Source organism: Theropithecus gelada, chromosome 5 (genome assembly GCF_003255815.1).
Source record: "Theropithecus gelada isolate Dixy chromosome 5, Tgel_1.0, whole genome shotgun sequence".
NCBI lineage: Eukaryota > Metazoa > Chordata > Mammalia > Primates > Cercopithecidae > Theropithecus > Theropithecus gelada.
Window position 1 is genome coordinate 726,846 of NC_037672.1, and position 23,922 is coordinate 750,767.

The following is a 23,922-nucleotide window of genomic DNA, read 5'->3' on the forward strand; positions in this document are numbered from 1 at the left end:
AATAAGCTAAAAAAGAACTTACTGATTCCCATAGGTGTGTCAACTAACAAATGAATGTTCCGTCTCCCTATGACCATTTGCCGCCCGTCCCCAAAAAAAGCACTATGGCCAAAACTTCAGTTTTTAAAAGTTAAGAAATATACAACAATTTTGAAACTAGGAGAAAACTAGAAATGGAAGGAAAGGAGAATATGGCCAAAATTACATTCTCACAACCTAAAGCAGTAAATTTTAAAAATAGGTTCAGTCTGACTTAACTGACTTAGGCTGGGCATAGTGGCTCACGCCTGTAATCCCAGCACTGTGGGAGGCCAAGGCAGTCTGATCACCAGCTTGGCTGACATGGTGAAACCCTGTCTCTACTAAAAATAAAAATTAGTCGGGCGTGGTGGCAGGAGCCTGTAGTCCCTAGCTACTCAGGAGGCTGAGGCAGGAGAATCACTGGAACACAGGAGGCAGAGGTTGCAGTGAGCAAAGATCACCCCACTGCACTCCAGCATGAACTACAGAGCAAGACTCCATCTCATTTAAAAAAAAAAAAAAAAAAAAAAGAGGCTGGGCACAGTGGCTCAAGCCTGTAATCTCAGCACTTAGTGAGGCCGAGACGGGTGGATCACAAGGTCAGGAGATCGAGACCATCCTGGCTAACACGGTGAAACCCCGTTTCTACTAAAAAATACAAAAAACTAACCGGGCGAGGTGGCGGGCGCCTGTAGTCCCAGCTACTCGGGAGGCTGAGGCAGGAGAATGGTGTAAACCTGGGAGGCAGAGCTTGCAGTGAGCTGAGATCCGGCCACTGCCCTCCAGCCTGGGTGACAAAGCGAGACTCCATCCCAAAAAAAAAAAAAAAAAAAAAGACTTGGCCGGGTGTGGTGGCTCATGCCTATAATCTCAGCACTTTGGAGGCTGAGGCGGGTGGATCACAAGGTCAAGAAATCGAGACCATCCTGGGCAGCATGGTGAAACCCTGTCTGTCTCTACTAAAAATACAAAAATTGGCCAGGCGCAGTGGCTCAAGCCTGTAATCCCAGCACTTTGGCAGGCCGAGACGGGCGGATCATGAGGTCAGGAGATCAAGACCATCCTGGCTAACCCGGTGAAACCCCGTCTCTACTAAAAAATACAAAAATTAGCCAGGCGAGGTGGCGGGCGCCTGTAGTCCCAGCTACTCGGGAGGCTGAGGCAGGAGAATGGCGTAAACTCAGGAGGCGGAGCTTACAGTGAGCTGAGATACGGCCACTGCACTCCAGCCTGGGCGACAGAGTGAGACTCCGTCTCAAAAAAACAAAAAAAATACAAAAATTAGCCGGGCCTGATGGCACGCACCTGTAGTCCCAGCTACTCAGGAGGCTGAGGAAGGAGAATCACTTGAACCCGGGAGGTGGAGGTTGGAGTGAGCTGAGATTGCACCACTGCACTCCAGCCTGGGCAACAGAGCGAGACCCCATCTCAAAAAAAAAAAAAAAAAACAAAAAAGACTTCACTGACTCAAAGTATATTTTACTTATTTTCGGCAAGTCCCTCTTAGAAATGTCAAGATATTGACTGAAACCACAAACAGACACCGATGTCAGCGTCAACTGCAGGGAGTAGGGGAAACACAAGTCCTCAAAATTGGGTCCACCCACTTTGGGGACTTGGCCACAAAGCCCGGTGATGGTAGCCATGGGAGCCTAGGGTCTAAGAGCTTCAAGCTCCACCTGAGAACAGTGGGTGGGGCCCTGCACCAGGACCCCAGAAAAAATCTCTGGAAGTCAGTTCCTGTGGGTTCTGCAGCAGCTCGGGGCTGCAGGGACCTTGGCAATCTCACAGCAGAGCCAGGCCTCAGCCTCTCTGCTAGCTGGTGGTTTTGTTTCTGCCATGCAGTTCTGTATGCCTAAGGCAAAAATCCTGTTAGTCATGTGTGTTAGTACACCTGTGACTGGGTGAAGGCTGAACAGTGTCCCCTGAAATGCAGCAGAGGAACAGAAAAACAAGGGGGTTCGCTGCGATGAGACCCGCACCATCTGTGTTCAGGAAGCCAAGGCCTTCTGCTGCTAGAAGCCCCAAGGCCCATCAAATCCACCCAAGGTAGATGTCCATGTGGCTTCTGGTTTTTAAGGATAAAACTCCCTTGAGATGTACTGAGTCCCTCCTGAGGGGCGGTGGAGGCCCAGGCCTGCGTTGGTGGGGAGGCCTGTGTCCTGACAGTGCTCTGCAGTAGCTGCACTGAACGTCCCCTTTAATAGAAAGAATTATATTGCTGTCTTCCGCTTACACAGAGATGCAACTATGCTTACATAAATCAGCACAGAGTCCTAAATACATAAATAAGCAGAGTCCTTTCTCTTACCCACATTACTCCTCAGTCAACGAAAGTACACAAAGTACATTTGTTTTTTCGGTGGCTTATGCTCCAATTGTGAGGAAGAAGATGCTGCCCTGGGCCCACCCCCCCCACCCCAGAATATCTGCCCACGCCAATTCGTGGGGAGAATGTGGCCTGCTCAAGGGATGACACTCCTGTCGCAGTTGGACAAACAAGCATTTGACCTCTACATTTATTCCTATGTTTTTTCTTTTCTTTTTTTTTTCTTTTTTTTTTTGGGAGACAGAGTCTCACTGTGTCGCCCAGGCTGGAGGGCAGTGGTGTGATCTTGGCTCACGGCAACCTCTGCCTCCTGGGTTCAAGCCATTCTCCTGCCTCAGCCTCCCAAGTAGCTGGGATTACAGGCACCTGCCACCATGCCAGGCTAATTTTTATTTTTAGTAGAGACAGGGTTTCACCATGTTGGCTGGGCTGGTTTCTAACTCCTGACCTCTGGTGATCCACCCGCCTCGGCCTCCCAAAGTGCTGGGATTACAGGTGTCAGCCAGCATGCCCGGCCAAAGGTTGCTTCTTTAAAGCATTTTTAGTCAGTCTTTTGAAAGATGAAAGGGTCTGGCCTTGGTAACAGTAGGCCTGCTGTGAAGAGGCATGGGAGCCTTGGGTCAGGGGAGCAGCCGATTTCACTGAGACCCTGGGACACACAACCAAGACCTGACCTCTTGCTGGGAGATCACCCCGAGACTTCAGTCATCACCATGCACACTGCCTTATAGGAAGGCTGGGACCCCTCAGGTGGGGACAGCCCCTGGTCGCCCAGGGCCCCTCAGAGGTTGAGGGGATAGGGTCCCCCTTTACATTTCTCACCTACAGCTGGTGCCACAACTGTGAATATTGTAGTTGTCCAGCCCCACAGCTTCCTCTACCCCACAGCGCAGGGCAGACTGGCCTGTAGGGCCTCATCACCCCCATTCTCTGAGAGATGTGGCTATCTCTGGCAGGCCTCCCTCTGACTGGTAGCTTTCTCCTGGGCTGCCATCTTCTGGTACCAGTGAGGACTCTGGTCGTCTCACCTGCTTAATTCCTGTACTGTGTTGCCCATGGCTCTGCTCAAGTCTGGTAGGACCCCCTTTATGGTGTGGTTTTTTCTTTTTTTCGAGACAGGGTCTCGCTCTGTCACCCAGGCTGGAGTGCAGTGGTGCAATCACAGCTCACGGTAACCTCAGGCTCCCGGGCTCAAGCCATACTCCCACCTCAGCCTCCAGAGTAGCTGGGACTACAGGCACCACCACACCCAGCTAATTTTTTATTTTTGTAGAGATGGGGTTTTGCCGTGTTGCCCAGGTTGGTCTCAAACTGAGCTCAAGCAATCTGCCCGCCCACCTCAGTTTCCCAAAGTGCTGGGATTATGGCAGGAGCCTCCATGCCCGTCCTTTTCCTTTTATTTATTTATTATTTATTTATTTACGTGTGTGTGTGTGTGTGTGTGTGTGTGTGGCAGGGTACCATTTTGTCACCCAAGCTGGAATGCAGCGGCGCAATCTCGGCTCACCACCAACCTCCACCTCCCAGGCCCAAGGAATTCTGCCTCAGCTTCCCGAGTAGCTGGGATTACAGGTGCCCGCCACCATACCCAGCTAATTTTTATATTTTTAGTAGAGACAGGGTTTCATCATCATGTTGGCCAGGCTGACCACACAAGACACTCCTGACCACAAATGATTTGCCTGCTTCAGCCTCTCAAAGTGTTGGGATTACAGATATGAGCCACCTCACCCGTCTTTTTTTTTTTTTTTTTTTTTTTTTGAGACGGAGTCTTGCTCTGTCGCCCAGGCTGGAGTGCAGTGGCCGGATCTCAGCTCACTGCAAGCTCCGCCTCCCGGGTTCACGCCATTCTCCTGCCTCAGCCTCCCGAGTAGCTGGGACTACAGGCGTCCGCCACATCGCCCGGCTAGTTTTTTGTATTTTTTAGTAGAGACAGGGTTTCACCATGTTAGCCAGGATGGTCTCGATCTCCTGACCTCGTGATCCACCCATCTCGGCCTCCCAAAGTGCTGGGATTACAGGCTTGAGCCACCGCGCCCGGCCTTTTTTTTCTTTTAATGTTGGCTTTTCTTCTGTTAGATCAGCTCCAGAGGCAGCTTATCCTGTGTCATTTAGTCTCATCAGAATTTAATTGGGATTTAAATGAATGTACAGTTTACCTTGTGGGGTAGCTGACATCCTTCATCCACGATGTGGCATGTTTGCCGACTCACCCTCTTTTAGCATCTTCCTCAGGCGGTCCTTACACACTTCTCTTCCGGCTTGTTTTGTGATTCTTTCATAGGGAGGTGGAGGCTTGTGGCTCACGCTCTGATGGGTTATTGTGGAGTAGAGAAACCCACTGGATCCGGCACGGACTAAACTCTTCAGCTGGTCCTCAGGGTTCTTCAGGGGATTTCCTTGGATTTACACACAGATGATTGTATCATCAACAAACTACTAAACCCTGTCTCTGATATTCATCTCCTTCCCTCTTTTTTGGTTCTCTCACCCTGCTGGGATGTCTGGAGAAACACTGACAGCGATAGCAAGGAGAACTGTGCTTTTCTGACTTTAATGGGAATACTTTAAATATCTTGACTTAAGCATGACTGTTGGAAGGTTTCGATACATACCATTTACCAAGTAATTTTTCTTCTGTTACAGTTTCTTAAAAATCAGGAATGCCGGGGGCAGTGGCTCATACCTGTAATCCCAACTTTGGGAGGCCGAGGCAGGCAGATGACCTGAGGTCAGGAGTTCGAGACCAGCCTGACCAATATGGAGAAACTCTGTCTCTATTTAAAAAAATACAAAATTAGCCAGGCGTGGTGGCACATGCCTGTAATCCCAGCTACTCGGGAGGCTGAGGCAGGAGAATCACTTGAACCAGGAAGCTGAGGTTGTGGTGAGCCGAGATGGCACCATTACACTCCAGCCTGGGCAACAAGAGCAAAACTCCGTCTCAAAAAAAAAAAAAAAAAAAAAAAAATCAGGAATACATGTCAGTTTAAAAAAATGTTTTAATATTTTAAATTAAAAGTTTTAACTTTTTTGTTTCAGTTTGAAGTTTTAACACACGTACAGAGTCATGTGACCACCACCACAGTCCACACACACAATGGTTCCATCCCCCAAATCTCCTTAGTGCCACACCTTACCACGGTGCCTTTCCCCAACCTTCCTTCACCTCTTCCCACCCCCATGGTGCCGAATGTGTCAATATCTCCCCATCGTCACTGCAAAGTAGTATTTCACTGCATAGATACACCACAGTTTACCAGTTCACCCAGTGAAAGGCATTTGAATTTCAGCTTTTAATGATTATGAATAAAGCATCAATAAACATTTACGTACGGTTTTTATGTGGACATGTTTTTCTTTAAATACTCAAGAGTGGGATTGCTGGGTCATGTGGCTGTGTACTTTGAACTTTATAGGAAACCACCATGCTGTCTTCCATTTCCAGCAGGTCCACACCCTGGCAGCTTGGGGCGCCACCAGCATTCTCCTGCACCGCGGCTGTGGTGCAGGTGCCTTGTGGCCTGCATGGTGGCTGAATCTGCATTTCCTGGTGGCCGGTGGCGTCAAGCCTCTTCTCCTGTGCCCAGTAGTCAACCTTGTGTCATCGCTGGTGCACATCTGGTCAGGTCTCTTCCACTTTTTAGTTGGACTATTTTCTTACTGTTAAGTTTTAAGAGCTCTCTGTGTATTCTAAATACAGGTCCTTAGTTGGACAGATGATTTGTGAGTATTTTCTCCTCATATTTTCATTCTTTTCGCATTGTCTTTGGTAGATCAAACGTTTTTAGGTCAGGCACGGTGGCTCACGCCTGTAATATCTACTACTTTGGGGCCAAAGGTGGGAGGATCACTTAAAGCCAGGAATTTGAGCCTGGGCAACACAGCCTGGACAACACAACAAAACCCAGACTCAGGAAAAAAATTTTAAAATTAGCCAGGCGTGGTGGCATGCATCTCTAGTCCCAGCTACTCAGGAGGCTGAGGAAGCAGGATGGCTCGAGCCCAAGAGGTCAAGGCTGCAGTGAGCTATGACTGTACCACCACACTCCAACCTGGACAAAAGAGCATGACTCTGTCTCAAAAAAATAAACTTTTAATTTTGATAAAGTCCAATTTACAAATTTTTCTTTTATGGATTCTTCCGTAGATTATGCCTTTGGTATCATGTCTAAGAACTCTATGAAACGTCAGGTACAAAGGTATTTTTGTTTTCTTCCAAACATTTTATAGTTTTGTTTTTCATTTATATATGATTCATTTTGAGTTAATTAGGTACAATGTAAGGTTTAGGTCAAGGTTCCAATTTTTCCATATGGATGACCAACTGCCCTATTGCTATCTGTTGAACTGATGATCCTTTCTCCACAGGGTTGCTTTTGTTTGCACTGCTGTCAAAGATCAAATGGCCATATTTATGTGGGTCTGCTTCTAGTGACCCATCTGTCTATTCTTTGCCAACACCACAGTCTTGATTTTTGTGGCTTTAAAGCATGTGTTGAAACTTTGTAATGTGATTCATCTAACTTTTTTGCTCTTTTTTAAAACATTGTTTTATCTATCCTTTTTACTGTTTTAGCTAGCTCCTTCACCATTCTGTATACATTTTAAAATCATCTTCTCTAAATCTAAAAAGAAGTCCTACTGAAATGTTTTGGAATTTTGTTAACTTCACAGATCCTTCTGAGATTGGCATCTTGACTATGTTCAGTCTTCCAGTCCATGAGCGTGCCATGTGCCGTCTCTCCACATATGTAGGTCTTCTTTAATTGGCATTTTGTAGTTTTTTAGCATACAGACCCTGTTTTGTCTCGTTAAATTTATACCTCTCTCTCTCTCTCAGGAGCTACTGTGTTTTTAACTTGTTTCCAACGTCTTATTGCTTGTCTATAGTAATAAGATTTTTTTTTTTAGACACAGTCTGGCTCTGTTGCCTAGGCTGGAGAGAAGTGACACAATCTCAGCTCACTGCAGCCTCTGCTTCTCAGGTTCAAGTGTGGCATGATCTCAGCTCACTGCAACCTCTGCCTCCCAGGTTCAAGCAATTCTCCCATCTCAGCCTCCTGAGTAGCTGGGATTACAGGCGCATGCCACCACACCCGGCTAATTTTTGTATTTTTAGTAGAGATGGGGTTTCACCATGTTAGTCAGGCTGGTCTCCAACTCCTGACCTTGTGATCCAACTGTCTTGGCCTCTCAAAGTGTTGGGATTACAGGCGTGAGCCACCACACCGGGCCTTTTTTTGTTTTTGTTTTTTTTTGAGACAGAGTTCCACTCTTGGTGCTCAGGCTGGAGCGCAATGGTGCGATCTCGGCTCACTGCAACCTCTGCTTCCTGGGTTCAAGCGTTTCTCCTGCCTCAGCCTCCTCAGTAGCTGGGATTACAGGTGCATGCCACCATGCCCGGCTAGTGTTTCTATTTTTAGACAGGGGGTTTCACCATGTTGGTCAGGCTGGTCTCGAACTCCTGACCTTAGGCCATCCACCAGCCTCAGCCTCAGGCTCCCGAAGTGCTGGAATTACAGGCATGAGCCACTGCACGCAGCATTAAGATTAATTTGTATGTGTTACTGGTGAACATGCCAAACTCACTCACTGGCTCTACAAGGGTCTTTGCTGCAATCACTGCTGTTGCTTTAGATGAGTGTTCTCTATACAGACAATCATGTAGTCTGTGAATAAGGAAGTTTTATATCTCACCTGTAATCCCAGTACTTTGGGAGGCTAAAGTGGGAAGATCACCTGAATGCAGGAGTTCAAGCAGCCTGGGCAACACAGTGAGACCCTGTCTTGACTAAAAATACAAAAATTAGTCAGGCTGGTGGTGCATGTCTATAATCCCAGCTACTCTGGAGGCTGAGGCACATGCTCTCTGGAAGGAGGTGCCCACATGTGGCTCACCCTCCTCCTTTTCCCTGCTACCTAAAAGGAGGTCCCAGGTGAGGCTCCCTCACAACTCAGGAAGTTCAGGTCACCTCTGTGAGGGCATATCTGCATACACTATTCGGACTCAGCTGGATGTGCATGCTTGTGGTTCCAGCTACTTGGGACGCTGAGGTGGGACAACTGCCTGAGTCCAGGAGGTTCAGGCTGCAGTAAGGCAACAGTGTGCCATTGCACTCCAGCCTTCTGAATGACAGAGTAAAATCCTGTCTCAAAGAAAAAATATTTGGATTCCTCTTGCATGGTCAATTGTCTCCTCTCTCCCATCTACTTATTTATTCAGTCCTTTGTTTTTTGAAATGGGATATTGCTATGTTGCCCAGGCTGGCCTCGACTCCGGAGCTCAACTGATGCTCCCACTTCAGCCTCTGAGTAGCTGAACTACAGATCCCACTGCCCGGCTCATTCAGTCACTTATTACATCAGCAAAGAATCATCGATATTTCTTTAGCACTGTGCATTATAATCCAACGCTACTTTATTGTGCTATTCAAGTCATTCCAGCCTCGGCCACTGGGACCCCTTGCCGCTGTGTCCCTTTGGCTCACCGTTGTGGGTTTTTTTTTTTTTTTTTTTTCTGAGACGGAGTTTCACTCTTGCTGTCCTGGCTGGATTGCAATTGTGTGATCTTAGCTCACCCCAACCTCCATCTCTCAGGTTCAAGTGATTCTCCTGCCTCAGCTTCCCCAGGAGCTGGGATTACAGGCATGCACCACCATGCCCGGCTAATTTTGTATTTTTAGTAGAGACGGGGTTTCTCCATGTTGGTCAGGCTGGTCTCGAACTTGTGACCTCAAGTGATTTGCCCGCCTCAGTCTCCCAAAGTGCTGGGACTACAGGTGTAAGCCACCACGCCCAGCCTGTGTTGTTTTTTTAATCATTTCCAGGCTCATGGTGTATACCTTCTGCCCCAGTCCTAGGTGAATTTCTCCTGGTTGGTGAGTTTTGATTATTTACCTCTGCTCACACAGGGACGCGAGGAGGGAGACTCGGACTCAGAGTCCTCCTTCATCTTGTCACTTCTCTCAACAATTACTTTTTGTTGAAGACGCCACATAAGCTGGTTTGAACTGTGTGAAATAATCGTGCTAAACTGCTATTCTCCTTTAATCGTTCCAACCAAGCACCCACGGGGGCCGTTATTCCTCTCCTACAACTGCAAGGCAGTGCCTCACCAACTGGCTTTGATCCTGAGGCAAGCAGCAGGGACCCCTCTGCTTTACTCAGTGGGCAACCAGCTCCTGACCCTGGCGGGTGAGTTTTCTCTTCACAGCCCCCGTCCCTGCCGCCCACTGGGCCAGCCAGCCTCAGTGGAAAAGTCATTCTGGCTCTGAGCTTCCAGCACAGTCCGGGAGAGTACGTGGGTCCTGGGGAGGATGGCTATGCCCGAGGGGCTTTATAGGATGAGTCATAAGAAAGTCCTTCTGGAGGAGCCTCCCTGACTCCCCTCCACTGTCCCCGGCTCACGGGCAGGAAGGCACGGCTGAGGGGGCTGGGGCAGGAAAGAGCTGGGGTCTCTCCCCACCTCTACGCCCTGCAGACCCCAGGCCACAGCCTTTCCCGGGACTCCCCCAAGGTCTGGGAGGTGGGGCGGGTCCAGTTTACGCTGATTTCGAAGAAGGGAGAGCGCCCCGCCGCCCTGTCGTGGAGGGTCCCGCGCCCCCACCCCTTGCCCGGGGTCGCGTGTGGGCAGCCGCAGAAAGCTCCCCGACGGCAGGAGCGGGGTTCCAGGCTGAGGCCTCGGCGGCGCCCAGGGCCAGCCAGGGCCACCGGGAGCGCGAAGGCCGGTTATGGGCTTGCTGGGGGGGTCTGGTCCCTACCGCCAGCCTAGGGGGGAACGCGGGGCAGGAGAAGGTCCGGGAGAAACCTGCTTCCGAGGCCTCGGCTTCAGGGCGTCTTCCTAAGCTGGCGCCAGCCCGCGCAGGGCCGGGCAGGGACGCCGGCCTAAGGGTGGGGACCGGCAGGGCCTGGGGGCAGGACGAGACAAGCACGCAACCGACGGCGCGAGGCCAGGCGAGGGCAGGGGGCCGGAGAAGCTTCTGCCAGGCCCGAGACCCGCGCGTACTGGCCTGGGTAGGCGGGCAGGTGCGGCCGCGCGGCGAGCTGCGGACTGACACAGCTTCAGCTCTCCTCAGAGTCTTGCAAAGGTGTCTCTCGGGCTCTGATTGGTCAGGCCTCCACACGTGAGCCTCTGGGAGCCAATCATGACAGCCCGCCTAGCATGCGCTGATTGGCTCAGGCTGGCCAGGGGCGGGCCCGGTCCCTCCAAGGAATGGTGCCGGCTCCCTTCCCCAGGCCCCGAGGCCCAGCCCGAGCGGCTTTGCTGGGGGCAGTTCTGCTGGGGGCGGTTCTGAGGGAGAGGCCCGATCTGCGGGGGAGGTGGATATTCTGGAGGGGCGGATCTACTCGGGGAGGGGGCGTAGGGGCGTATCTGCTGGGAAGGCCGGCTCTGCCGTGAGGGGCGGGTCTTCTGGAGGGGCAGATCTGCTGAGGGGGCCGGATCTGCTGCGGGGGGTGGATCTTCTGGGGGGTGCAGATGTGCTGGGGGTGGGTCTTTGGGGGAGGATCTGATGAGGAGGTGGATCTTCTGCGGGAGGCGGATCTGCTGGAGGGACGGATCTCCAGGGGAGTGGATCTTGGTGGGTGGATCTACTGGGGGGCGGATTTTCTGGAGGGGCGGATCTGTGTGACGGGGAGGTGGGGCAGATCCCCTGCGGGGTGGATGTGCTGGGTGGGGTGGATGTGCTGGAGCGGGCGGGTGTGCTGGGGGCCGTGTCCCCGGAAGTCTCACCTGGGCGCCTTCCCTGAGGCCCTTTCCATCCACACAGCCAGGTGTGTGGGTCCCTCAAGCTGTTCCCAGGACTCCTTCCTGGCTTGTGCCCCTCCCCACACACCGTTCCCTGCATCACCTGAGGGGCAGCTGCCTGCAACAGCAGCAGAGCCGCTTCCAGGTCGGCTGGGCGCAGTGGCCCCACTGGCCGGTAGTGGGCGGCAGGGTTGGACTGGCTGCGGACTTCTGGTGCCAGGAAAATGGCCTTTAATTGCCAGGCCTCTTAGCATTTGTCCTGAAAGCTCATAGTCAGGAGGCTTGCGATTCAGTAGCCGCTACTGCCCCCAGTGCAGGGCGCTGGAGAGGAGGGGCCCTGGGGGAGGAGGCGGTCAGAGGAGAGATGGCTTCCTGGCCTGGGGAGGAGGCCGTGTCTGGAGCTTGAAAGCCAGCCCAGCTGTGTTCAAGATACAGTTAAACATTCAGGAGGAGGAGACTCCCGGGGCAGGGTGGTGCCCAGCCAGTGCCTGGGGTCAGGGCCACGTTGGTGGCACCCAGGCAGCGCTGTCTCCTGGCTCTTGAATGCCTGTTCCTTTGCCCAGAATGCTCTCCCACGGGACACCCGCCTTCCTCCGGGTCTGTGCACATCACTCTGACAGAGAGGCCCCCTGACCACTCATGAAATAGTAACCCTCACCATTGCTCTCTGCTCCCTGTCCTGCTCGATTTTCCTCCAGAGCAGACACCACCACTTACATGTTTATCATCTGCCTTCCATCACTAGGAAAACCAGTTCCAGGAGGGAGGGACTAGTATTCCCAGCCCCTAGAACAGAGCGCCACAAATCACAGGGGCACAGTAAATATCTGGGGAGGAGTGCCTTTCCCAGGAGGCCTGGGACCCCATCACCTGAGGTGAGAGCTGGATCCAGGAGAAGCTCAGGTCTGACCCAGCTGTAGGAAGGGCTGGTCTAGACTCCAAGGGAGCCGGGCGTGGTGGCTCATGCCTGTAATCCCAGCACTTTGGGAGGCCGAGGTGGGCGGATCATGAGGTCAGGAGATCGAGACCATCCTGGCTAACATGGTGAAACCCTGTCTCTACTAAAAAAATACAAAAAAAAAACTAGCCAGGCGAGGTGGTGGGCGCCTGTAGTCCCACCTACTCTGGACGCTGAGGCAGGAGAATGGCGTGAACCCGGGAGGTGGAGCTTGTAGTGAGCTGAGATCTCGCCACTGCACTCCAGCCTGGGCGACAGAGCGAGACTCCGTCTCAAAAAAAAAAAAAAAAAAAAAAGACTCGGAGGGAAAGCTGCCTGGGTCGTTGCCTGGCACGTCCAAGTTGCTGCTCAGGCTTGCAAGGGGGTCCAGACCAGGTTATGGGTGGGAAATGGGAGGCTGGGGGAGGATGGAGGCCGAGCAGTGGCTGGATGTTGGGGTGGCCTTCTAAGAGCAGCCCTGCTGGGGAGCAGCCACAGGCACAGGGGTGGGTGCAAAGACACTGAGTTTCAGTTCCAGGGAGGAAGAGGGGCCAGCTGCTGCCTACTCGGCAGGGGAGAGTTCACCCTGGGCAATTTGGTGGTGCCTGGGGTCCACACTTCCCCAGAGGCAGCAGGAGGAAGAGCAGGATACACCCCTTCATGGGCTTGGAAGAGAGCACATTCCCTCCCAGATCCCACCTGGCATCCAGGAGGGCCCGGCCTGGGGGCAGGGCACATGGGGTCCTCCTGCCCTGGGACTGGGCAGCTCCCTGGGGCATTCCCAGCCAGAAGCGTCAGGAAGATTACAGGAGACCCAGACATGCTGCTCCCTAGAGAGGGCTCCTGACAAAGATTTTTTGTGTGGTCAACTTCCTGAATCTTCTGGTAGGCCCATTGGCCCACTTCCTTGTACAATTCTGTTTTAGCAAAGAATCTGGCTAGGTCAGTTTAGCCACAAACCCTCATCCTGGAGATTTAATTGGGGTCCTCATCCTCCACCGCCCGACGGGTCTGTCTGATTGCCCTGCCTGTCTTCAGCTAGAATCCAGTTAGATGGGGTTAGCCAGAATCCCCCAACCCTTGATGTTCCTCAGTCATTTTCTGTCCACTGAGCCCACTCTGCTCCTTGGCAACACACCCATTGCAAGCCCTATTGCATGGTCCCTGTACCTATGGCGCTGGTCCTGAGCAAAGTCTTCCTCACCAAGCTTTAACAAATGTCATGGAATCATCTTTGCTTCTTTTTTTTTTTTTTTTTTTTTTTTTGAGATGGAGTCTCGCTCTGTCGCCCAGGCTGGAGTGCAGTGGTGCAATCTCAGCTTACTGCAACCTCCGACTCCCAGGTTCAAGCGATTCTCCTGCCTCAGCCTCCCGAGTAGCTGGGACTACAGTTGCATGCCACCATGCCCGGCTATTTTTTTATTTTTTCTTTTGTATTTTTAGTAGAGACGGGGTTTCACCATGTTAGCCAGGATGGTCTCCATCTCCTGACCTCGTGATCTGCCCACCTTGGCCTCCCAAAGTGCTGGGATTACACGTGTGAGGCACCGTGCCTGTCCTGAGCCACCGCACCTGGCCAGAATCATCTTTTAACAGCTTCCAAACATGGAGGTCAAACAAGGACGTGCTGGGGAAGCAAGTGGTGGGCACCAGCTAGGGGTGGGCTGAGCATCCAGCGGATTGAGTGTGGGCGGGACCCCCAGCAACCAGGCAGAGGGGCTGTTCTCTGGGCTGGGGTGAGGAACCTCCTCTGGCCTTAACCCAAGTTGGCAGACATTTCCCTTCAGGGATCCCGGTCTGGGACTCAGGAGGAGGGACAGTCCCACGGGGATGCTTGTGGGGGCAGGAATTCCTGGTTGGGCACAGGCAAGGGCAGCACAGGGTGACCTGGGGCCCCGGGCCTGTGGAGCTGAGGAGAGGCACAGGCCCGTGGTCGGGGATCTAGGTGGGAGGGAGAGCAGAGGGCAGAGGCTTTGAGGTTCCGTGGAAGACCCAACCTGGGGTCGGGTCCCTGAAGGCGCAGGTCTGCGGTTTAGATGGAGGTTGCTGTGGCTGGACGGCCTGGGGAAAATTGGTCTGAGTGGACGGAGCAGGGTGAGAATGGTGGGATGCCCTGCAGCTGCCCGTGGAAAGAACGTGGACGGGGGAAGGCCCGGTCCTCCCACCGGCTGGCGGAATGGACCTCTGGAAGGAATGGCCACACGGTATGAAATCACTGATGTTTATTGGCTGTGATTCCATCCGGAGAGAACACACGCAGGGGCCCCGACATGCAGGAGGAGGCGCAGGCGCAGGACAAACGGACAGAGGACACCACGGTCTAAGCTAAGCTCGCGGCCCCGGGCGCCATGCGCTGGGAACGGGGTGCGCAGGTTCTAAGAGAGGACGCCCTGTCTGCTCAGAGCTGGCTTTGAAAGGTGTGAAAACAGGAGTTTTTATAAGACACGACCCGGGAGAAGTCAGCGAGAGGGCACAGGGCGAGCAGGACGGACAGCGACGTCCCTGCGGGCCGCCTTGCTGGGGCGCAGAGGGGCGCGGTGGTCTCTGCCGGGAGGGGCGTAGGTCGTTAGTATTGCAGTCTAACGTTATGGCTTCTCTAAAGCTATGTAAGGTCATGAAGGTCAATGCCAAGCCAACCCTGGCCCGAAACACGTGTGGACTTGATGCATTTGTGATGTGGACGGAAAGGGCCTGGGGGGCGAGGCGACGCCTGTCAAGATAAAACTCATTAAATGCAAAGACCTCATTTACCTGAGATTCAACAAATTGTGATGCAAATTAAACATGAATGGAGGAGAAACAGGGACTCGGAGGCCGCCCCGCAGGGCCACCAGGTGGATTCGGCCACACTCGCGCCCGCTGCGCGCAGGGAACCCCGCAGGCCCCACCCGAGGAGCTGCCCACGGAGGAGGTGCTGGGCAGGGGCGCAGGGTCTCCAGCGTCCGGAGACCCCCTGGGTGCCTCGGGCCTCTGCGGCTCCTGTGGAGGGTGCAGAGTTCAATGGGCGAGGGCAGGGGTCCTCCCCAGGGAGAAGCAGCAGCCGCGTCGGCGGAGAGGCCAGGAGGCTGGGTGGGGGGCGAGGGGCGAGGACTCGGGAAGAGCGGGGTGACGGGGGTGGGGGGCTTAGCGTCCCCCAAACCTATTGCTTTGTTTCCTTTAGTTTAGTAGTGAACACGGCCGTGGCGTTCGTAAGAAGCAAAACCTTCCAGAGAGCAGAGGAAAGGATGGGGACAGAGACTGACGGACAGGGGCGCGAGGGGGGCAGCCTGGGGGGCGGAGAGCGGCCACGTGCGGGCGCGAACACTCACGGCGGCGCGATCCGAACCCCGGAATCCGCGCGCGGGAGGGGGGCCCGGGCCCCGCCGCCCCCGCCCCGCCCGCACCCCCCCATCTGCTATGGCTGTGCTCCTGAGTGCGGGCCCGACCGGCGCCCACCGCCGCTAATGAGTGCACAGGGGTGGCCGCGGGGCTGCCCTTCCGGCGGCCCTGGCCTCGGGCGCTGCTGGGTGGGCGGTAAACGGCAAGAGGAAGGGGCGTCCCAGGCGATGGGGCTCCAGCCACCCGCGGGCAGAGGAGCACCGGGCGGACTGGGGGGTCCTGGGGGCGCACGCCCCTCGGGTGAGAGAGGCGGCGGGCGCAGGCAGGGCGGGCCTGGGGCTATGGCTTATATCGGCGTAGGGGCTGCACTCTGCTCGTCCCTTGGGGGCCTCCGCGGAGGGTCTGCAGGGGGGAGGGGCGGGGCTCCGCGGGGCCGCTGTCCCGCGCGGGGCTACTTCTTGAGCATGTCCTGCAGCGGCCCGGGCAGGTACTTGATGACGGTGTCCAGGATGCTCTCGTCCTCCTCCTCGACCTCGTCCCCACAACCCGGCGGGATGGCCTTCTTGGGCCGCGTCAGGCTCCCTTCGGAGTTGGCCTCCATGGCGGCCTGCGCCTCGGCCTCGCGCTCCTCCTTCTTCTTGATGCCGTACTGCGAGGGAGGCGGGGGTCAGGGCGGGGGTCCCGGCGGCTCTTAGGCAGGCCGCAGCCTCCCTGGGCCAGGGACTGGCCCAGGAACCCCAGGAGGCGTGTGCGCGGCCCCCTGGCCCACGAGGCACACGAGGACCCCAGAGGGAGAAGAGACCCCTCGCCGGGGGGTGCCTGGAGGAGTGGGAAGCCCCCACGGAGAATGGGGGCCAGCAGCTGAGAAGGGGGGAGCAGGGGATGGGGAAGCTCCCATCTTCCTTGAGAGGAGAGGGGGCTGTGGCCCCACCTCTGGCTCCAAACCCAGCCCAGCCCCTGGCATCCTGCCTTCCAGGAAGCCTCCAGCTTGGGGCAGGGAGGGGTGGGCAGGATGCTGTGTGGCAGAGGTGGGGAGAAACAGTCACCCTGCAGCTGACCCTCCTGCCCAGTGCCTGGTCCACGACCTGCAGTCACTCCTGGGCCTGGCCAAGGCTGCCTGCATGCGGCCACAGCCCCAGCAGGGCCACTCCCTGGCAGGCCACTTCAGCTCCGTGGGCAGCTGCCAGAGGGGCCTGGGCGGCGGTTACTTCCAGGCACTGGGTGTCCTGGAATCCTGCCTAGTTGTGACCTCAGCCGGCACGCCTGGGCCTCACCGAGCCCCTGCCCACCCCCGTTTCTCATCTCCTGTGAGTGTGTCTGCCCTCTGTAGCGGCTGAATACTGTCCCCCTCAAACTCATGTTGCCTGGAGCTTCAAATGTGATCTCGTTTGGAGATAGGTCTTTGTCAACATGATTATGGTAAGGATGGGGACGAGGCCATCCTGGATTTGAGGGGCCTCAAGTCCAGTGAGAGTGTCCTTGTAAGAGACAGAAAGGACAGACACCCGGATGGGGGCGGGCATATGAAAGCGGAGGAAGTCGCAAGTGGCGAGGCCACAAGCCAAGAAACACCAGGGGTTGCAGGGCAGCCAGACGCAGGAAGGGGCAGGGAAGGGCCCTCCCCCAGAGCCTCCAGAGGGAGCGTGGGATTTTGGCCTTCTGCCCTCCAGGCCTCTAAGTTTCTGATGCCAGGCAGCAGGGTTTTGGTTTTTAGATCAATACACCTCCCCACCCCACATTCCTCCAGCCCTCATGTGAGCCGCCAGCCCAGGAAGCCTGTGGTCATGGTGAGGCCATGGAACTACGGAACAGCCTCTTGCTGCCCAGGAAGGTGGGAACCAGTGGGGTTGGGCTGGCCTGGAAGGATTGGGGGCCTGGTGTCGTACAGGAGCCGGTTGTCCATCCCCTGGGCAGGACCCCCGAGCTGGGTCCAAGGCCCTGGGTCTGAGATTAAGGATGCTCTAGAGCAGTGAAGGCGTCAGCAGCTGTGTCCAGGAGAAAACTTAGAAAGGGAGTGGGCACCAGCACTTTACAGGACCGAGGAGCACACCACGGGATCGCCAGCCGCAGGGAGGAGCCTTTCTGCCCAGGAGGAGCCCCTCCCCTGCCATCTCCTGCTCCTGTCTCAGCAGCCCCTTCCCATAGAAGTGGTTGGTTCTGCTCCTGGTGCTGGGCACCCCCTGGCTCTCCAAGGAGGCCCCTCCCTCCTTCCAAATGGGGGCTGCCTGTGTGCCCCCCAACCCCACTGAGGGCAGTCTCGGCACCTCTCCCCTCCCCTGGTGCTGCAGGTGGCTCTGGGTGTGGGGGCCCAGGGCCACCTTCAGTGAGATGGAAAGGAGGGCGCCATGCTCCCAGCGGCCTGCGGCCAGAGCACCACCTGGCCACTGAGGAGAGAGAGGGGCTGTGGGCTCGCCCTGGTCCTCAGCAGCCCCTGCACACTCTTGACAGAGCTGGGACTCCAGGGATCTCCTCAGTGAAGCAAAGAGTGCAGGGTAGGAATGTCCTCCACAGGGACAGGGGCATCACCCAGAGGGCCCTGCAGGCCCAGAACAAAGCCCTGACCCCGCGGGGCAGCAAGAGCAGACTGGTTCTGGTCCTAGCCATCCACAGCGGGAGAGGCAGCAGCTCCAGGTACGGAAGTGGAGGGGGCACGTGCTCCTCGTCCTGTGGGGCCAGGGGTGTGCTGGGGAGAGCGATGCCACTGGAAGCTAGGTCTGGCCAGAGAGAGTCTCCTTCCAGCCAGGGGTATGGGGGTCTGTGCATGCGGCGGCCACACGTGTGCCCAGCCCAGGAGGCTGTGCTGCCCATGGCAAAGGCACTCAGGAACACGGGTGTGCTCAGAGGAGCAGGCATGTAACAGCAGGAACATAAGTTGTGCAAGCAAAGGAACCTCCTGGGTCAGGGGAGTGACCCTTGGGGCTTGGGGGACCCTGTCTGCAAATGGTGTGGGGTCCTTCCCTCTGGGCCCAGGAAGGAGACTCCAGGCCCTGCCATCAGGTTGTGGGACACTCAGAGCTTGGCTTGAAGTGCCAGTTGCTGCACTGAGGCTCCAGGTCATTCTGAGGTCATGCTAGACTCAGCCTGAGGGCCAGGGTCACTCCGCCGGGAACACGGGCTCTGGGGCTGGGCTGCACGCCGGAGCCTGAGACCCGGTTCTGAGGCGTCTGCTCCAGAAACAAATGCCCAGGCACACCCAGCCCTAGGCCTGCCGTGATGCTGGTCAGCTTCTCTCCAGGAAGTAACACCTGAGGATGGGAGTGGCTGCTGGGGGAGCCTAGGAGGCCCTGACACGTCTGAGGTGAGACCCTGAACCCTGAAAACACTGTGTTCCTGAGAAGAAAAGGGCAGTGGGTGCTAATCAATACTGAGAACCAACAATAGGAACGATAGGACCAAACACCCAGCATTCGGCAACCAGGTGGACACCTGCTAGCCGCTGTGTGAGCTGTTGGGGGTGGGGGGATGCAGTGTACTGGGGCAGCCTAGTGGGCCCTCAGAAGGCCCATGCAGGAAGGCCCAGGCGTGAGCTGCCCGACATGGGTGGCTGGAAGCTTATGTAAGCCAAGGGCAGGTCAGTCAGTGCGCGGAGCACAGAGGGGCCTGTCTCGCTCTCGATCCCTGGGCCTGGGCCTGTCCAGATGGCTGCCTGACTGGAGGTGCAGGTGCGGTGCTCCTCTGGGAACTGCCTGAGGGGCTGGATACTCCGAAAGGATCCAGTCCCCATCCGTGAAGAGGCCTTGGACAGGGCAGCTCAGCACCTCTTCTCTAACCAACCCCCAAGATGCCTGGGGGTGCCACGGCCCAGGGGAGGCTGGAGGCAGCAGGTGTTCTGATCAGGTGGCCACACCTGAGGGCGGGGTTCCCCCACCCCCAAAGGCTCCGTGGAGGAGGGCTCTGTGGGGAAGGTGTGGACGTGGGGTCTGGGGGGGATCCAGTGTGGTGGGGCCTCCAGAGCAGAGAGGCTGGTGCTTCCAAGGCCTGAGGGGCCAGTGGACTGTGGAGGGGGCTGTTCTTGTGGGCAGGTCTGTGGCCTCTATCCCTGCCACCTGTGTTCTCTGAGGGGCTTAGACCAAGGCAGAAGCGCAGGTTGGTGCCTGGCAGCAAGGTCAGGCCAGCTCCCCATAGGCCTGACCAGAGAGCCCTGCACCCCAGCTGTTAGCTGTGGGCCCCACACGGAAACTGAGGAGGTGCTTACGCTTCCCCCTTTCCTGGGCCTCACTCTCCCTGGTGTCTCCCAGTCTCTGGAGGGTGCAGCTGCTGCATCCTGTCCGGGCCACTCAGTCACTGATACTGCTGGCCCTGTCCCCACTGCCCTTGGGGCCTGGACATGGTCCCCTGAGCCTGCCCTGTCCTGCCTCTGGGGACCCTGAGGAATGACATGGCCCAGAACAGCCGGTGTCCCTCTAAGATCATGCCAGCAGAGGCCGGAGCCGGGGGCACCTGACCCACTCTGGAGACACCTGCTTGGACACGGACCCAGACACAGCTCTCTCAGACCCCAGCCCACCATCACTTTGTGTCCCTCCCTCAGCTGCTACCCACCGCCACCTCCACTTCTACCGAGCGTCAGCTCTCTCAGCTCTGCCGGGGACTCTCGGGGTCTTGGGGTCTTGGCTCTCTCCTCTCTGTTCCCTGCCTGTGTTGCTGTCTCTCCCTCTCTCTGTGCCTGTCTCTCCTTTGTCTATCTCTCCCCTCTCTGTGTCTCTCTGTCTCTCTCTCTCTGTGTCTTTCTCCCTCTCTTTGTCTTTTTCTCTGTCTCTCCCTCTCTGTGTCTCTGTCTCTCCCTGTCTCTGTCTCTCCTTCTTTCTCTGTCTCTCCCTCTCTGTGTCTCTGTCTCTCCCTCTGTCTCTCTGTATCTGTCTCTTTATCTCTGTGTCTCTGTCTCTCTCTGTTCTCTGACTCCTCCTCCCTTCTCCTGTCCCCGTCCCCCGCTCCTGATACCCACAGTCTCCTGAGCACATCTGAATGGGCTCTGGCTGCCTGGCTCAGATGGTGCATATTCCCCTGACTTCCTCCTGAAGCCCTGGATCAGCTAGGGGAGCTGGAGGGCGTGAGCCAGCACAGCAAAGTCGATCAACAGGAGACCCCTGGAAACGTCCAGTGACCCTGGGTGGGATGCCAGGGCACCCAGCCCCCACTCCCCATCAGTGGCTGCTCTGCACCCTCCAGGGTGCATGGCGGTGGCAGGGGGTTGCTGCAAGGGACCGGAGGGCGTGGGAAGAATCCGTGGGTGGGGCAGGGCAGCACTGCTGGACTGGCCTTTTGGGTATAGGGGCTGCATGTGCCCCACCTGCCCCGCCCCTGCCCTCCCATGTCGACCTCTGTCCACTTCGGGAGCTCCAGCCTCCCCACAAGACCCGGTGGAGCCCACTCTTCCCTGGGTGCGGCTGACACAAGGCCAGGAAACAGCTTCTGCACCTGCTCTGGGTGCCCCTGGCAGCAGGGAGGGGTCCCGGGAGTCTGAACCTTCCCACCCTGAAGCCAGGCCATCTTGGCCCATCCAGGGCAGGCGACTAAGGCGACCCTCTGGGAAACACAGCTTCCGGCCTGCCTGGCCTGCTGCGGCCCCTACCCTCGGGGCCAGCGCACGGGGTGAGCACTCGGCCCCAGGCAGCACCCCAGGCCCCTCCTATGTGGAATGTGAACATCTCCCACGTGCCCCCTCACCCCTGGCTGGAGGCTCCTCCAGGTTGCTGTCTGTGCCCACCCGGCTTCCAGCCAGGGCCTTGCTGGAGCCACCGAGGAAGCCAGAGCGGTTCTCAGGACTCAGGCTGCTCCCTGTACCTTGTGCCCCTCGGACCTGGCCGCTGCGGGGACCCGGCTGAGTGGGAGTGACGGCGCGTGGCTGTCCCTGTGCCGGCAGCCACTCTGGGCCACCTCCTGAATCCCAGCGGGTGCCCCCCTCCCTGCATCCTCACTCCAGGCCGGGCTCACCTCAGAGCGCCCTCCCATGCCAGGTGGTCGCCCCATGACCCGTCGGCCCAGGGCCCCGGGCAGCCAGCCAGGCTCCACCTTCTCCCGCAGGGCTGCGCATCGGAATGCGGGCCCAGGAAGCCCGTCAGGGCCGGCCCTGTGGTCAGGAGCAGGACGGGCTGGGCCCCACAGAGGGAACCCAATCCGAGCCCCAACCCCCTCCACCACCCTGAAGCCCCCAAAGGGGAGGAGACCCAGGGGGACGCCCGCCCCTCCTCCGGGCAGCCCCTTCCACCCAGGCGGGGTCTGGATCCCCGCTGGACTCAGGGCCGATTTCCCAGCAGGCGGGGCCCGGCCCGGCGCGCACCTTGTCTCGGATGCCCTGGCGCATGGCCTCGCGCTCCGCCTCCATCTTGGCGTACTTGGCCTTGCGCTCCTCCTCCGCCTGGCGCAGCGCCTCCTGCCGCTCCTCCTCCTTCTTGGCGGCGTCTGGGTCCTTCTCTTCGTCACCCCCGAGCATCTTCCCCATGTCCTTGGTGGCCCCTGGGACAGAAGTTGGTGATTCAGACCGCCCCATTCAGACGGCCAAGGCCGGGCTAGTGTCTCAGCCACACCCCCACGCCCTCTGGCCGACTCCCCCAACCCTCCATCCACCCAACCCTCAGGCCGCCCCCAACACCCTCCAGTCGCTCTTCCCACCTCCATCTGGCCCTGACCCTCCTGCCCGGACCCTCCATCTAGCGTGCTGGGGTCTCCTGCTTTGCTTTCTGTTCCTCAAGGGACATAGGCAACTCCGTGGGGGGCGGGAGAGTGGCGCTGTGGTTGCGCGTCTGTATGCACCTGTGTGTGACTGCGTGCTTATGCATACGTGTGGCTGTTGTGATTGTTTGTGTGTGCTCCACATGTGGTTGTATGTCTGTATGTGGTTCTGTGTGTGTTTGTGTAATATGCATGCCTGACTGTGTGGTTGTGTGTGGTTGTGCGTGTGTGTGGTTTACTGCATGTGGCAGTGATCAGGCTTGTGGTCTTGTGGTTGTGTGTGCAGTTGTGTGTGAGCTCCCAGGGGTTGATGGGTCTTTTCTGGTCCTGTGTCCAGCAGAGGCCTGGCCTCCTGGAGGTGGTGCAGTTCAGCTGTTTATGTGGGCAGTAAGTGGGTTGAGGGGCAGGGCTGGCTGTCAGAGGCAAGGTCACCGAGTCTGACCTCGGGGGCAGAAGCCGGCATGTGGGCTGGCAGGGGCCCTGCTGGGGCTGCAGGGGACTGCTTGTTGCTAGCACCCAGGCCCTTATTGCTCTGCGGTGCCAGCCACCACTTTTCTCGTGAGCTCCTGATTCACAGGCCCCACAAACACCTCCCTAAACAGCTCTGCGACTCAGCCCACAGGACAGAGATGCGTAATTACAGCCTCTGAATATAGCAGGCACTGCGGGGAGCCCTGGCCCTCGGCAGCTCCAGGGAGCAGAGCAAGCTGGCTGGACCCAGCACACAGTTGTCACTGAGGGAGGTGACCTGGCAGAGCGCCCATGCTCCCCCACGGCCACTCATAGCCCTCAGCGTTGCAGGGGTGCTCCTGGACCAGCCTCGTGTGTGTGAGGCGACTCCGGCCACAGGTTGCCCCTGCAAATGCCACTCTCCCCTGGCGGCCACTTGGCCCCCTCGAGGTGCTCCTCAGTGCTCAGGCACTGGCTCTGCCCCTCCTTGAAGGTCTTGCCTCTGGGCTCTGCCCACTGGATGCCAGACCTCCTAAGGACTGCCCCCAGCCAGCTGAACCAATGCCTCGCGTATAAATGTCAGGTGGAATTCTGGGTTGGGCTAATACCACCCGGCCACTTTCCACCTGGGTCCAGATGTGCCCCCCACCTTGTTTCTGTGAATTCAGCAGTTCTGTGTCCCTGGTGCTCTGGGTGCCCCCCCATTACTACTCTGATACTGGGAAGCTCCATGCGATACGGAGTCTGGGAGAACGCCCTCGCCTGTAGCTATCTGTGCCAGTGCTGCCTCTGCCAGTCATTCAGGAGTGAGCTCCCTGTCAAAGGTGGGCAGGAGCTGTCATTGGGAAGGCCCCCAGCTGTTGGTGGGAGGAGAACAGCTTGTTGCTTGAGTGCTCTGGGCTGAAGGTGTCACTCAAACAGGGCCATGCCTGCATCCTGCCGGCACCTCCAACTGCACCTGTTTTCCTGCCCCCCATACCCTGGCTGTCTGAAGCTATCACAGGCAGCAGGGTGTGGGGAGAATGAGTCCATCTTGCTGCCCTTGTCGCTGTGGGGACAGGCAGGCAGCCTATGCCAGGCACTTGGCTGATGGCACAGATCTGGACTCCTCAACAGAAAGCTAAGAGCCTTGTGGTCAGTTTTCAGCCACATCTGCAATGTTTTGCAAAGCAGATTTTAGGCCCATGACTCAAGGGAAACTGGGTCACAGTAGAATTGCTCCTAGATTCTTCTAACAGTCCCCAGTCATTGGGCTGGAATCTGTCTGCCTCCTGCGCGGCTGTCTCTGGCAGGTGTGTGGGGGAGGCAAGGACAGCCCCCACAGCCCTAACTGCCTTTGTGCAAATCTTACCCCCATGAGAAAAGCTAATTCACCCTAAAGTGAGTGACCCGTAGCTCTTTCTGCCTCCTGAAAAGGACTGGTGTCTATAAGGAGGTGAGTAAGCC

At 56.8% G+C, this 23,922-nt stretch overlaps 1 protein-coding gene across 5 annotated transcripts in view; it reads right to left on the bottom strand.

Annotated features, from left to right (window-relative positions):
- Positions 1-14,243: 14,243 nt before the first annotated feature.
- The window catches only part of CPLX1 (complexin 1), a 45,353-nt gene continuing 35,674 nt past the window's right edge, over positions 14,244-23,922 (bottom strand). For 2 of the 5 annotated variants that reach the window (XM_025385524.1, XM_025385525.1), the window contains 2 exons: positions 21,635-21,810; positions 15,323-16,003 (listed from right to left, as the gene is read on the bottom strand). In XM_025385524.1, the coding sequence (XP_025241309.1) occupies positions 15,806-16,003; positions 21,635-21,810 (374 nt within the window). In that variant the 3' untranslated portion in view covers positions 15,323-15,805. Of the gene's footprint in view, positions 16,004-21,634; positions 21,895-23,922 lie in introns of those variants that run through there. The other 3 variants (XM_025385527.1, XM_025385522.1, XM_025385526.1) reach the window with 3 other exon arrangements.